At 43.2% G+C, this 16,403-nt stretch overlaps 1 protein-coding gene across 2 annotated transcripts in view; it reads right to left on the bottom strand.

Annotated features, from left to right (window-relative positions):
* Positions 1–11,762, bottom strand: part of RPH3A (rabphilin 3A) — a 64,244-nt gene extending 52,482 nt beyond the window's left edge. Inside the window, exons 1-2 of one of the 2 annotated variants that reach the window (XM_070385588.1) lie at positions 11,692–11,762; positions 6,951–6,962 (exon numbers count right to left, since the gene is read on the bottom strand). In XM_070385588.1, coding sequence (XP_070241689.1) covers positions 6,951–6,962; positions 11,692–11,762 — 83 coding nt within the window. The remainder of the gene's footprint in view (positions 1–6,950; positions 6,963–11,691) is intronic. The other variant, XM_070385587.1, reaches the window with a different exon arrangement.
* Positions 11,763–16,403: the final 4,641 nt, after the last annotated feature.

The following is a 16,403-nucleotide window of genomic DNA, read 5'->3' as shown; positions in this document are numbered from 1 at the left end:
AGGATACCAGTTAAAAATAGAGTGAGCAAAAACAATTTTTAAGAATTTAATATTTAATAAAACCATGAGATCTAGTTTATTGCATTGGGGACCTCAATACTTCACCCTTCTAAGGATCCATGCCCTTTGCCATGTGGATTTCAAATTGCTTTCACCCAAAGGGCAGAGTCTATTTCTCAACCCTTGAATCCATATGGAATTGTGGCTTACTTTGGCCAATGAAACACAGGGGAGAGATGGGCCATCCTGGGGCTAAGCCTGAAAAACCCTTGTACGTTTCTATTTACTTTCATCACTGAAACAAAAAGCTCAGGACAGGATGAGAGGCATGCAGAGCTGAGTCATTCCAGCCACAGCATCTTAGATCAGCCTACAGTTTGATGCACAAGAGAGCCCAGCCAAGATCAGCAGAGCCACCAGCCAGGCCCAGATTCCAGAAAATAAGTCATCATTGTTCTATGCCACTGAGTTTTTTTTTATAATTGTTTATTTTTAATTGGAGGATAATTAATTTACAACATTGTGTTGGTTTCTGCCCTATATCAACATCAATCAGCCATAGGTCTATGTATGTCTCCTCGCTCTTGAATCTTCTTCCCACCTTCTACTCCATCCCACCCCTCTAGGTTGTCACAGAGCATCAGATTTGTTACACAGCAAAAGATAACTGATACACTATTCACTGTGGTGACAACAACAAAGTGAATCTTGCTAAACTCGCTACATTTACTTTATAGTTTGGTATTATTTTAACTTACAGTTGCACCATGATACATTTAATGCTTTTAGCCACTAAAGAACTTTATCCAGCTCCACTCTTTATCTATCTTATATATTTAGCTTCTGAATAAAATTGTATTCACAGAAAGAATTTTGCTGCTAATAAAAGTCTAAAGATCACTGCAGTTGACCTGCTCATTTTCCAGACGCCCAACCCTCAAAGGAGGGAAGGGAATTGCCAAGAGAGCTGTGTGGGGAGGATATGGTCAGAGGCTCAAGAAACCAGCATTCTGGGTGCGCTTCATCTGTGACCTGAATGTAGCTGCTCAGGTGCATCTAGAGACTGTTGGAAGGAACCCTCCCCGACAAACCAGCACCAGTGGCCTCTAATACAAAAGGAAACTAGTCCTGACTCCAGGTGGAAGCCCCTCACAGGTGTTCCCCACCCGCCGAAACACTGCAAAGCGCAGACTCCCAGCTTCTTCCTGCCTCCTACCTTGATTCTTCGTTTCATACACACAATAGTCACGTAATAAATACCCACCAGATGTCTCTATTAATATATTATAACTCCCCAAAGGAGTGGGATGATGGAAATGCTGTCAGGGCATGAAGGCTCTGAAGCATTAAACAGCGGTGGTGTGCAGAAAATTAATCCTTTTTCTTTTCTTTCTTCTTATCCCCTCCCTTCCCCCAGGATGCCGACAGAAGCAGGTGTCAGCAGGAAGTCTCTTTACAGCTCAGAGAATGAGATTTTAATGAATCCTGAAGGGGAGGGTGTGGAAGGAGGGACATCCACAACACAGAACATTTCATCCAAGTCCTGCTGGTATAAAGGCCCTTTTGGATGAGATTTACCCCTACCAGACTCAAGGGGGTGCCACAAGGATGCTGTGGTTCCCTAACTCCCTTCAGAAAGCTAAGGGGATCTCGGGATCCTGGTAATCTTTTAAACCAGCCTGAGTTCCATTCAGCTTTCCTAAAATCCCATGCTCTCTCTCCTATTTAGACTTTGTGTATGCTGTTCCCTTACCTGGAACTCCTCTGTCTCTTTTCTATCTTGTACCTCCTTTACACAATCTCAGCTTACACAATACTTCTTCCAGGAAACTTCCCCATCATTGTACTCCCACAGGACACTGATCTGCTATTATAGCTCCTTGCACAATAAAGTGTATTTGTTGGTGACTATTTGTTTGTAAACCCTTTTGGGGTGTGGACCTACCAGAAGCAGAAGATATTAAGAGGAGGAGGCAAGGATACACAGAAGAACTATACAAAAAAGACCTTAATAACCCAGATAACCATGATGGTGTGATCACTCACCTAGAGCCAGACATCCTGGAATGTGAAGTCAAGTGGGGCTTAGGAAGCATCATTATGAACAAAGCTAGTGGAGGTGATGGAATTCCAGCTGAGCTATTTCAAATCCTAAAAGATGATGCTGTGAAAGTGCTGCACTCAATATGCCAGCAAATTTGGAAAATTCAGCAGTGGCCACAGGACTGGAAAAGGCCAGTTTTCATTCCAATCCCAAAGAAAGGCAATGCCAAAGTTTGTTCAAACTACCGCACAATTGCACTCATCTCACATGCTAGCAAAGGAATGCTCAAAATTCTCCAAGTTAGGCTTCAACAGTACATAAATTGGGAACTTCCAGATGTTCAAGCTGGATTTAGAAAAGGCAGAGGAACCAGAGATCAAATTGCCAACCTCTGCTAGATCACAGAAAAAGCAAAAGAATTCCAGAAAAACATCTACTTCTGTTTCACTGACTGCACTAAAGCCTTTGACTGTGTGGATCACAACAAACTGTGGAAAATTCTGAAAGAGATGGGAATACCAGACCACCTGACCTGCTCCTGAGAAATCTGTATGTAGATCAAGAAGCAGTTAGAAATGGACATGGAACAATGGACTGGTTCAAAATAGGGAAAGGAGTATGTCAAGGCTATATATTGTCACCCTGCTTATTTTAACTTAATGCAGAGTACATCATGCGAAATGTAGGGCTGGATGAAGCACAGGCTGGAATCAAAATTGCAGGGAGAAATATCAATAACCTCAGATATGCAGATGACACCACTCTTACGGCAGAAAGCAAAGAGGAACTAAAGAGCCTCTTGATGAAGGCAAAAGAGGAGAGTGAAAAAGCTGACTTAAAACTCAACATTCAAAAGCTAAGATTATGGCCTCTGGTCCCATCATTTTGTGGCAAATAGATGGGGAAACAATGGAAACACTGACAGACCTTATTTTCTTGGGCTCCAAAATCACTGCAAATGGTGACTGTAGCCAAGAAACTAAAAGTCACTTGCTCCCTGGAAGAAAACCTATGACAAACCTAAACAGCATATTAAAAATCAGAGACATTACTTTGCCAACAAAGGTCCATATAGTCAAAGCTATGGTTTTTCCAGTAGTCATGTATGGATGTGAGAGTTGGACCATAAAGAAAACTGAGTGCCAAGAACTGATGCTTTTGAGTTGTGGTGTTGGAGAAGACTCTTGAGAGTCCCTTGGACTGCAAGGAGATCAAACAAGTCAATCCTAAAGGAAATCAGTCCTGAATATTCATTGGAAGGACTGATACTGAAGCTGAAGCTCCAATACTTTGGCCACATGATGCAAAGAACAGACTCATTTGAAAAGACCCTGATGCTGGGAAAGATTGAAGGCAGGAGGAGATGGGGACGACAGGATGAGATGGTTGAATGGCATCACCAACTTGATGGACATGAGTTTCACAAGCTCTGAGAGTTGGTGATGGACAGGGAAGCCTGGGGTGCTGCAGTCCATGGGGGTCACAGAGAGTTGGACTCTACTGAGCAACTGAAATGAACTGAACTGAAACCCTTCTAGACATCCACTCAGACTTTGACTAACCTTGTATTCCTGATGCTTAGCACAGAGTATGATACATACTAAGCACTGCTGCTGCTGCTAAGTCACTTCAGTCGTATCCGACTCTGTATGACCCCATAGACAGCAGCCCACCAGGCTCCCCTGTCCCTGGGATTCTCCAGGCAAGAACACTGGAGTGGGTTGCCATTTCCTTCTCCAATGCATGAAAGTGAAAAGTGAAAGTGAAGTCTCTCAGTCGTGTCCAACCCTCAGTGACCCCTTGGACTGCAGCCTTCCAGGCTCCACCGTCCATGGGATTTTCCAGGCAAGAGTACTGGAGTGGGGTGCCATTGCCTTCTCCGATACTAAGCACTGGGTATCTGTTAATGAAAGGAAAAAGGGAAGGGAGGGAGAGGGAGAAGGAGAGGATGGAGAGCATAAAGGAGGGAGGGAAGGAGCATGAATATATATCCTACCTTTCAACTTTCAGCATTCAGGAAGCCTAACGTGCTTAGGACCCTCTAAAGTCATGAACCTCTCTCTTGCAATGTTCATATTTATAATCAGATATCTCAGCATCTCTACTAGCATGTCTGAATTATATCAATTCAGTTCAGTTCAGTACTCAGTCATGTCCGACTCTTTGCAACCCCATGAGCTGCAGCACTCCAGGCCTCCCTGTCCATCACCAACTCCCAGAGTCCACCAAAACCCATGTCCATTGAGTCAGTGATGCCATCCAACCATCTCATCCTCTGTTGTCCCCTTCTCCTCCAGTCCTTGATCTTTCCCAGCATCAGGGTCTTTTCAAATGAGTCAGCTCTTCTCATCAGGTGGCCAAAGTATTGGAGTTTCAGCTTCAACATCAGTCCTTCCAATGAACACCCAGGACTGATCTCCTTTAAGATGGACTGGTTGGATGTCCTTGCAGTCCAAGGGACTCTCAAGGGTCTTCTCCAATACCACAGTTCAAAAGCATCAATTCTTCAGTGCTCGGCTTTCTTTACAGTCCAACTCTCACATCCATACATGACCACTGGAAAAACCATAGCCTTGACTAGACGGACCTTTGTTGACAAAGTAATGTCTCTGCTTTTTAATATGCTGTCTAGGTTGGTCATGATTTTCCTTCCAAGGAGTAAGCGTCTTTTAATTTCATGGCTGCAATCACCATCTGCAGTGATTTTGGAGCCCCAAAAAATAAAGTCAGCCATTGTTTCCACTGTTTCCCCATCTATCTGCCATGAAGTGATGGGACCAGGGGCCATGATCTTAGTTTTCTGAATCTTGAGCTTTAAGCCAACTTTTTCATTCTCCACTTTCACTATCATCAAGAGACTTTTTAGTTCTTCTTCACTTTCTGCCATAAGGGTGGTGTCATCTGCATATCTGAGGTTATTGATATTTCTCCCAGCAGTCTTGATTCCAGCTTGAGCTTCCTTCAACCCAGCACTTCTCATGATGTACCCTGCACATAAGTTAAATAAGCAGGGTAACAATATACAGCCTTGACACACTCCTTTTCCTGTTGCTTCCTGACCTGCATACAGGTTTCTCAAGAGGCAGGTCAGGCGGTCTGGTATTCCCATCTCTTTCAGATATACTCACAATATTCATAAAAAGATACTGTCTGACCATAAGTTTACCAACCAACAACAGAAAATGTAGAACACACACTATATATATATATATATATATATATATATATACACACACACACACACACACAAAGGGTAAGGTTAGATTGTAATCCACCCCTTCCTCTGACTTTGTTTGGTGCTTTACAGAAGTTATGACCAACCTAGACAGCATATTAAAAAGCAGAGACATTACTTTGTCAACAAAGGTCTGTCTACTAGTCAAGGCTATGGTTTTTCCAGTGGTCATGTATGGATGTGAGAGTTGGACTGTAAAGAAAGCTGAGTGCACTGAAGAATTGATGCTTTTGAACTGTGGTGTTGGAGAAGACTCTTGAGAGTCCCTTGGACTGCAAGGACATCCAACCAATCCATCTTAAAGGAGACCAGTCCTGGGTGTTCATTGGAAGGACTGATGTTGAAGCTGAAACTCCAATACTTTGGCCACCTGATGAGAAGAGCTGACTCATTTGAAAAGACCCTGATGCTGGAAAAGATTGAGGGCAGGAGGAGAAGGTGATAACAGAGGATGAGATGGTTGGATGGCATCACTGTCTCAATGGACATGGGTTTTGGTGGACTCCAGGAGTTGGTGATGAACAGGGAGGCCTGGCGTGCTGCGGTTCATGGGATTGCAAAGAGTCAGACATGACTGAGTGACTGAACTGAACTGAACTGAACCTTTCCCATGCATCTCATTTGATCGCACCACCTCCCAGTGAAGGTGGAAGGGCAGGATTAACATAGCTAGGAGCTTTGTGCATGCTCAGTCACTAAGTCATGTCCGACTCTTTGCAACCCCATGGTCTGTAGCCCTCCAGACTCTGTCCATGGGATTTTTCAGGCAAGAATACTGGAGTGGTAGCCGTTTCTTCCTCCAGAGAGTCTTCCCAGCCCAGGGATTGAACCTGTGTCTCCTGCTGCATTGGCAGGTAGATTCTTTACCACTGAGCCACCTGGCTTAACATACCCATATTATAAAGGAGATGGCCAGGGTTCAAGGAAGTGACACTGAGTCCCAGAGCAGAACTTAGACCTGGGTGTTCTGAGGCCAGGCTCAGTGCTCTGCTTGTGGATCTGTGATAACTCCCCTACCGTGGGGAGAGTAAAATGACCTTCCTTTAGTCTCCCGATGTGTACACACAACCAAAACCCCATCTGCTTTGCAGCCTAACTGTTCATTTATTGGATCCAGCATCCAATCCGTCATGCATATTTAGGAAATGAATCTAATTTAAAACAAAAGTTATGAGCAAAGATGGGACCTCGGAGTCAAAGGCATTTCATTGGGAAATCAGGCTGACCTCCCGTGAGGTGACAGAGATGATGTGTTTAGCATATAACTTCCCACAAGCTCTGTTCTGTTCTTCGTCATCTTTGATTAATGACAGCACTCATTTGAGTTAATATTTTCTTTACCTAAGAACAGTGTTCCCAGGAAAAATGCAAAAGAAACAGAAGGTGGTTAATAAACTTGCTGAATCCCACAAGCTGCTAACAAAAATTAAATTGAGGGCTCCCCTAAGGAATGTTTTCCATCCTTTTATCAAGAATTTTTTTCTTGAAATTTCATATTTTTTTCTCAAGAGGGGTGTGCTTTTTTTTTTTTAACAACTTGGATTTTTTTTTTAGATATATAAAACATGTTAGTTCCTTTTTGAACCAACTCTCCTTAGGGGCAAGCCACTTTCATCAGAAAAGAGATAAAATTCAGTCTGTAGAAAAATAAAAGTATCATAAAATACTCACTGCTCTTTATCACTGAAGGTAGGCAAAGAAAGGAGAGAAAGAAAGAAAATGAATAAAGTTAGGGAGAAAAAACACCTTGTAACAGTATCAGCACCAGATGCAACAACCACACAGTTCAGCTTAAATGACAATGACCTACTTCCATTGTTATCATTATTATCTTATTTTAGCACATCTAAAACACGGTTGCTGTAGGGTTGTATATTCACAGCTTTGATGAACATGACCCATCAGTTCAGTTTATTAATTAACCCATCTGATCATTTATGCATTTGAATAATATTTTTTTGGCACTAAAGAGGAATCATTTAATGATAACGAGGCCACCACCATTCTTGTTTTCTGTTGTTTCAAACACTGAGGGTTAAGGAGCACACTGTTATTGTTTAGTAACTAAGTCGTGTCTGACTCTTTGTGACCCCATGGACTGTAGTCCGCCAGGCTTCCCTGTTCATGGGATTTCCCAGCAAGAATACTGGACTGGGTTGCCATTTCCTTCTCCAGGGGATCTTCCCAACTCAGGAATCGAACCTGCATCTCCTGCATTGGCAGGTGGATTCTTTACCACTGATCTACCAGGGAAGTTCTAAGGAGCACGTTAAGAAAGGGCAAAGAGCCCTGAACAGTGGTTGGATCATCCAAAAGCAGAACTCACAGTGCCCCATTTTGGGGAAGCAAGTCCTTCCATTCTAAAAAGAAGACCAGCCTCTCCATTTACTAGTCATGCTACCACAGACATGTCACATCTTCCCTTTGTGCCTCGGTTTCCACCTCTGGTCTCTGCCACTCTCAGGCTTGCAGACTTGAAAGCCACAGCGAATAATCAACTGTCAGAGACAGCATTTCTCCCCATGTATCCCCAACATAGAGAACTGAATCCCTGCTCTACCCATGCAAGAAAGAAATACATTCTCTCCTTTCAAACACAATCACAATTGTCTTCCAAACACCATCGTTGGATTCAAGGAGACTGAGAGAGGAAGGCATTTGAAAATCACAAAGGCAGTAAGTGTATCTGGCTAGCCAGCAGTTAATTAAGACTAGATTTCTTAATTTACTGGAGAAAGACATTAGAGAATCATCTGCATTAGCACATCATCACTGCTGCAGACTAGATAGCATGTGTGATGACTATAATTCACTCATTAACATTTATTGGAAAATAATTTTAATATCTGAAGAAAATGCAGTAGCAATCAAGCCAGCCAGATGCATTAGGAATGCCAAGATGTTTCACAGAAGCCCGGGAGCACTTTAAGGAAATAGCATCCAGACTGCTTGAATAATTCTAATTTAATTGTAAGGCAAATTGTTTGGCTTCATATTGACTAAAGTAAACTGTGATGGATGGGGTTTTAATTAACTGACATTTCTTAAATAAAATAAATACTTTACCCCATCCACCTTCAGGCAACTGTTTATAGAGAGACAGTTTTTGGCTGATAAGATATTCTTTGCCAAATGAGTTTAGTATCAAGAGAACGTTCATGGGAAGGGCTTGGAAACCAGAAGTTTCCTTTCAAAACGGAAACCAACAGAGTTCAATAATGTCTTCAAAACTGTTAAACTCGTAGAACTAGAGGAGGTTTTAGGTGGAAACAGTAAACAGGGACTTTTGCTTCAGAGAATACAAGTGGACTACATATTCTGAAAGACCCTCATCAATATATAATTAGGACCTTGGTAATTAAGGGCAAATCTTATTAACACAGTTCTAGGATTGCTAGCGGAGAAGGCAATGGCACCCCACTCCAGTACTCTTGCCTGGAAAATCCCATGGACGGAGGAGCCCTGGTTGGCTACAGTCCATGGGGTCGCTAAGAGTCAGACATGACTGAGCGACTTCACTTTCACTTTTCACTTTCATGCACTGGAGAAGGAAATGGCAACCCACTCCAGTGTTCTTGCCTGGAGAATCCCAGGGACGATGGAGCCTGGTTGGCTGCTGTCTATGGGGTCGCACAGAGTCGGACACGACTGACACAACTTAGCAGCAGCAGCAGTAGCAGCAGCAGGATTGCTAGAAAGTAAAGGAATTCTCCAAAACCCCTCTACCTTTGAAACAAACAGACAAAATAGACTTCATCAAAATAAAAAATGTTTCCTCTTCAAAAGACTATGTTATGAAAAAGAAAATGCGAGTCATAGACTGAGAAAAATATGTGCAAAATGTGTCTCCAACAAACGACTTTTATCTACAGCACATTAAAAAAAATGTTAAAACTTAATAACAAGAAGATAAATGACCTGATTTTTAAGTGGACAAAGTGTTTAAACAGACACTTTAACAAAGAGGTTATAGGAATGTCAAACTTACATAGAAAGATGTTCAATATCATTATTCATTAAGGGGAGTGCAAGTTAAAATCACAAAACAAATACCACTATGCACACATAGAATGGTTAAAATGGAAAAGACAAATCGTATCAAGTGTTGTTGAGAAAGGAGACAGACAGAACTCTCATACACTTCTGGTGGAAATTTAAAGTGGTACAAACAATTTGGAAAACAGTTTGCAAGTTTTTTTAGAAGTTAAACATTTACCTACGAAGCCACTGAGACATTTTCCTCCTAGGTATTTCCTTAAGAGAAATACAAGTATATGTCTATACAAATTTTACTTGTACTAGCCAAAAAAACTAGAAACAACCCAAATGTCCATCAACAGATGAATGGATAAACAAACTGTGGTACATCCACACAATGAAATATTACTTTTTTAGCAATAAAAGGAATAAAATATTGATATGAAAAACAATATGAATGGATCATGATTTAATTATGCCAAGTGAAAGAAGACATCTTCCCTCAAAGAGATGATTCCATTTACATAATTACTTAGGGATGGGTGGTGACAGGCAGGAGCAAAGGGGAATGAGTATGCATGTAAGTGTAAAAATGATCAAATTGTACTTTAGATGTGTACTGTTGGAGGTACATTAATTATACCTTTAAAAGGCAATTTTTAAAAAAAGAAAAAGAAAACCCAGCAAACTGAATCCAGAACTGGGAGCTCTGAGCAGGAAACCAATGTAAACACCAACATTGTGTCCCAGAGACTGACTCTGAGCTCCTAACTAGATGAAGAAGCTGAATCTGGGACCCCCTAAGGGAGCTCAGATCACATCCTTGGTGAGTAGCACACACTTCCTGGCAGAAGCAAATGCAAATCTCTCTGAAGAAAATATTCTCATGGTAGATCCCCAGGATTCTTACAGGTTGAGCTCACAATAAAACATTACCAAGCAATCATGATAAAGAAGCTGTGGTACATATACACAATGGAATACTATTTGGCCATAAAAAAGAACACATTTGAGTCAGTTCTAATGAGGTGGATGAACCTAGAGCCTATCATACAGAGTGAAGTAAGTCGGAAAGAGAAAAACAAATGTCATATATTAACACATACATGGAATCTGGAAAGATGGTACTGATGAACCTATTTGCAGAGCAGCAGTGGAGACACAGACACAGAGAAGAGACTAATGGGCAAGGGTGGTAGGGAGGGTAAGATAATGGAGAGAGCAGCACGGAAGCATATACACTAGCATATGTAAAATAGACAGCCAATGGGAATTTGCTGTATGACCCAGGGAACTCAAACTGGGGCTCTGTAACAATCTAGAGGGGTGGGAGAGGGTTGGAGGTGGGAGGGAAGTTCAAGACGGAGGGGACATATGTACACCTATGGCGAATCCATACTGATGTATGGCAGAAATCAAACCAGTATTGTAAAGCAATTATCCTTCAATTAAAAATAAATAAATTTTAAAAATTACCAAGCTTTCAAAAAATAAGACCTTTGAGTGAAAAATCTTCAGTGATGATAAACAATAGACGTAGATTGTCAAGGTCTTTAGGCGGTGGTACGCTGGTGAATGTTTAACAGTTGCACTTCTAGAGCAAAACCCCACTGAGGCTGATTTCGAGTACCTATATGATATCACTAAATTCAAAGCTGGGAGGAAACATGCAGTACCATACTAAGATACAGTGTTTCACTATACAAGTATCACAGACAACAAGTAACACAGGGAATAGCAAAATGTAGAAAAATAAGTAAGAAATGATTAATGTTGAGTATTCACCACCTTTGTCTAATATAATTATAAAACTATACAACTTAATTTCTAGTAACAGTCATATTTAACAACCAACTTGCAAAATTCCTGCCAATTTAACAACAGCTCTAAGGACCAGCATGATACAGAGCCAATACACCACCGATTCAGGTGTAATAATTACTTAATACAGAATGTGAAGTTATTTTTATGTGAATTTCCCAATTTTTAAATGATCAGGCCAAAACTAAAAAATACATTTCTGCAAGTCACAGTCAGCTGGTGGCCTGTCAGTTTGCAACCTCTGATTGAGTCCAACTTCCTTATTTAATTGATGATAAACTGAGGCCCAAAGAAGGAAAAGAGACTCACCCAGTAAATTAGTTCAGATTTAGGACCAGAATCAAGTCTGATTCTAACCAACAGGTTAGTGCTCTTTCCATTTCACGAGACCACCTCTCATTTAGGGCATGGAGCTCAGAGTTTCATCTTGATACTCCAACTTTGCAAAGTAGTAAAATCAGTGGAGGAGTTTCCACATCAGAACTCCCACCAGCTTCTTTTTTCCCCAGGGATGGAAGTTCTCTTTTTTCCCCTACTACTCTCCTCCTTCAAGTGTAGATCAGGACCTCATTGCCCCTAAGCAGATGACTTCCAGGAATACCCAGTGACTTACTTTGACTGCAGGGGTCGGTCACTGGGACACATCCAACGGCTTGAGCTGCTGCTGAACACGGTGTCAGTCATGGCTGAAGCCCAGCACTCCTGGAAAACATCAGCCCAGAAAGGTCATCATGCAAATGGTCATTCAATCACTCCTTATTTCTCAGGTCCCTTGTCTATGTCTGAGTGGTATGGGGAAGAAACAGAGCTTCATCCAGCTTCTCCACTTTCCAGATGGGACCTTCAGGACCAAGAGGGAAATTGTCACATCCCCCTTTTGGCAGAAATGGATCAGAATGAAGAACTCTTTCCCTTTAATCTGTATTCCTCCCATTCATTTTTGATGCAAGAGGAAGGGTGCGTATGTGCATGCTAAGTCACTTCGGTTGTGTCCAACTCTCTGCCCCCGCCATGGACTGTAGCCTGCCAGGCTCCTCTGTGGGGATTCTCCAGGCAAGGATACTGGAATATTGCCAAGAATACTGGAGGGTTGCCATGCCCTCCTCCAGGGGATCTTCCCCACCCAGGGATCAAATCTGCATCTCTTTTGCCTCCTGCAGGTGGGCTCTTTAACACTAGAGCCACCTGGGAAGAGCTCTTAACTCCAATCCAGGATATTTCTACTAGAGGATGTCATCTGGCTCATGTACTAGTCATCTTGGCCTTGGGTAGGTAAAAAAAAAAAAAGCAAAACCCATCTCTCAGAGTTTTGAGGTCTCAAATGCTAGAGTCATCCCTGGCTTGCTTTCTTTTTAATACTCTACACCCAAGCCATCAGAAAGTCATGGCTTGATTGTCATAAATAGAGCCAGAATCTTCCCAATATTCTCTGCCCAATTTGCTTCTGTGCTGATCCAAATCTCTGCTGCCCCAGCCCGCCTTACTACAGGAGCTGCTTCACTGTCTCCCTGATTCTGCTCTTGGCCTACCTCAGTCTATGCTCCACACAGTGACCAGGGAGATGGTCACAGACATAAACCACAGCTTGTGAAAACCGCATCACCACAGATGGAATCTCCCGCTAAAATGTAAGCTTCTTGCAGAACTCTTCCTGTTTTGTTCTCTGTTTAATCTCCAACACCCAGCATAGCTCCTGGCATGGAGAAGGCATTTAGTAAGTAAGTACTGAATGCGTGAATGAGTCTTCATCAATGCTAAGCAAGTCCAGCTGAACTTAGGCGAACTTGTGTTCTTTCTGGACCTCCACTCCTCCCTGCTCCCCCAGGTATAGCCAAAGAGTAAGGGGAAAGAGACCATGGAGATCACAGTTAATTTATTGTTTTAAAAAGTTTTGGAAGGTAGGTCATGGGGTCCAGTGGGTCCTGATTTCGCTAAAGTTCTTGTTACATCACAGTCCTTTTCCCCAGGAAGCCGAATAGATGAGCAGTTGGGAGGGGAAAAGGGAGAGAACTATCTTTCCTATTCTGCAACCAGTGCAATTATTAAATATTCACGTGGGTGGGGTTGGGGTGGAGGGCTCTGATGTTTGGACACAGGAGAGGAAAGACCCCTTACAGAAAAGCCATTTCATCTGTTCCCAGGTGGTTAACATAATCTTCCTAGTATAATATGACCGTTTCATTGTTTCCACTCTGAAAATAGAAAAAGGAGTGATGACTCCTATTGCGAAGGAAATATGTTGAAAAGAACCTTAACTTCTCATTACTGCCTGTGCCAAGAGCTGAATGAGGCTTCCCGGGCCCCCGGGGTCCCCTGGTCCCTGCTGGGGACCCCAGTCCTCAGTCCTCAGTAATGAGCTTCCTTGGCTGCCCTTGACTGGAACAGCCAAGCGCTCATTTGAATGCATCGCCTCCTGAAGCAAGATGCAACAGTGCCCTTGGAGGATCCCAGGAGGCAGGGACGAGGGGATGGGACAGGTGATACACAGTCCCCGCCCAGGAACTCTGATCTCCAAATTCTGATGCTCGGAACAGACACCTGCCCACCCAGACCCCTGTCTGAAGATCACATGCTCTGTTAGAGCCAAAGCCAAATCTAGTGAGGCAGCGGCAAGTTCAGAAAGCATAAAATAATTACCTTCCCTGGAAGCCAGAGGCTCAGCTCTCTGCTGGGCACCACAGCAAAGGGTCCACCACAGCCCTGTTGTGAGTGCCAAGGAATGAAAGAAACAACAGCAACAATCACTAGTTCAAATATCAAGGGTTTCGTACCTGCTAACTGCCCTTCAGGTTTTATCTCATTTAATCCTCAAAAGGTCCACTTAGTCGGTTTTTCCAGTAGTCATGTATAGACGTGAGAGATGGACCACAAAGAGGGCTGAGTGCCAAAAAATTGATGCTTTTGAATTGTGGTGCTGGAGAAGACTCTTGAGAGTCCCTTGGACAGCAAGATCAAACCAGTCAATCTTAAAGGAAATCAACCCTAAATATTCACTGGAAGGACTGATGCTGAAGCTCCAATACTTTGGCCACCTGGTGCAAAGAGCCGACTCATTGGAAAAGACCCTGATGCTGGGAAAGATTGAAGGTAGGAGGAGAAGGGAATGACAGAGAAGAGATGGATGGATGGTATCACTGACTCAATGGACATGAGTTCAGGCAAACTCTGGGAAATAGTGAAGGAAAGGGAAGCCTGCTGTGCTGCAGTTTATGGGGCCACAAAGAGTTGGACATGACATAGCGACTGAAAATCCTCAAAATAGATTTAGGAGGTAAATGTCCTTATCCCATTTCACAGATGAGTAACTGAGTCACAAAGAGTTCAAGTGGACTTCCCAAGGACCTTCTTGAAGCCCTTCAAGGAAGCAATCTAAATGCCTAATAACAAGCACGGGCTAGCAGGATGCTGGTGCATCTGTATGGTAGAGGGCTTCACAGCTGCAAAGAATAATGAGAATTTATGATGGATATGGATAGGTCAACAAGATTACTTGTCTAGTGGCAAGGCCAAGACATAGAACACTGTTCGAGAACAACACTATTGTGTAGAAAGGAAAGTGGGATAATTGCATGTTTAGGTTGTATATGCATACAGCATCTCTGAAAAGAACACACAAGAAATGGACAATACCGCTGGCCTCTGTAGAGGGAGCCTGGGAGGGTGGGCCTGAGATGGGAAGAACTGTCACGTGATACCCCTTTGTATTTGCAACCAGGAGGACACTTTAGCTATTCAAAAACAAATGTATTTTTTAAAAGATAATTTCAAAATAATAAATTACTTCAATTTATTGGCTGTCCAATGCATGTAAGATTAAGACTCTCTCCGTGACCTCAAAGAACTGTCATGACCTTCTGCCTGCTACTGTTCCTAGATCTTGGACCATGCTCCAGTCATGCTGGCTTTTCCAGCTGCCAAGTGTTTGCCTTTGCTGTGTTCTCTGCCTGGATAGCTTCTTCCTCTTACTTTTGCATAGCTGGTTTTACTAATGCTCTGCTGGTCTCTGCTCAAATGTCACCTCCTCCAAGAAGCCTTCACAGACTCCACCCTCTAAGTCACTCCTCTCACTGCTTACTTCTCACTGCTTGTTTCCTCTATGATATTTATCAAGATATGTAATTATTATTATTTTTTAACTTCTCCACTGTTTGTTTCCCCACCTATTCCATAAGATCCATGAGAACAGGGCCTGGGTTTGCATTTGTTCAGCAGTGACTTCAGTGCATGTGGAACCAACTTCAGGAAGCTTTGGTCTGTACAGTCGCACAGGGACCCATGTCTGGAAGCACCCTGAACTTAGAATGACCCTGTACTTAGATGAGCCCACACTTGGCTTAATGCTTTGCTGTCATCATCTCAAAGTGTCTTATAGAATTTGAATAAGGGGCCCTACGTTTTCACTTTGCGGAGTATGGTATACAGTAGATGTTCAGTGAACCTCCACACAGGTCCTAGAGCTCAGTGAGTGCAGCAGGCACTCAGTAAATCTGCGTATAAGTGACAGAACCAGGCCTTGTTCCAGATCTGCCCACCTCCACAGCTTGGTGCTAACCTTTAAATCACCTGCATTTTAAAACGACTCAAAGACCCAGTGCCAAGCCCAGAAAAGGTTCCAGAACCCTGCCTTTCTCCCTCTGCATTTTGTTCTACCTATTTCTCCCCTGGCTCCCATCAGCACTGTTTGTTAAGGAACGATGCCTCCATTCCCCAAAATCTCCAAGGTCTTCTGCTGGGTTTAGTTGAACTGAAAAACAACAACAACAACAACCCTGAACATCCATTAAGCTTCAGAGTCACACCAGGTGTCTAAGCATGACGCGGCGGGGCTGGGCTGGGCCGGTGGCGGCCCTGCACGTGGCACTTCAGGGCACCGCAGGGACCCAGCATGGGCTGCAGCTGTCTGTGTGGAGTTCAGTGCCACCGTCAGTCTCCCAGCCCCGAGTTGGAATTAAACCAGATGCTTCGCAGCAGAACCCGCAGCCACCAGCTTGGATGGTGTCAAATCGGTTCCATCTCTGTGTCTCTTTTCCTGCCCTGTTCCTCTCCCCACAAGAGGAGAGGAACTCTCTACTCAATTAGGAATCTCGGGGCGGGGCCGGGGGGCGGGGGTGGAGCAACCACTCAGACTGCCTGATGGGATGGGATATGCAACTTACACCAAGGGCTCCAAACAGGAGTGAAGTGGGGCTGGGGGGACTTCACAGACAGCATCCAGGCTGCAAGTACGTTTTGTTTGGCCCGTGCAATAGTTTTTAAAAGTAAGAGTAAGCCAGTATTTTAAAGGCACAGGATTTAATTAAAAATACAGATTGCCAGCTTCTCTTG

This window comes from Bos mutus, chromosome 17, assembly GCF_027580195.1.
Source record: "Bos mutus isolate GX-2022 chromosome 17, NWIPB_WYAK_1.1, whole genome shotgun sequence".
Lineage (NCBI taxonomy): Eukaryota > Metazoa > Chordata > Mammalia > Artiodactyla > Bovidae > Bos > Bos mutus.
The sequence above is the reverse complement of the archived record's forward strand: the minus strand, read 5'-3'. Positions and strand labels throughout refer to the sequence as shown.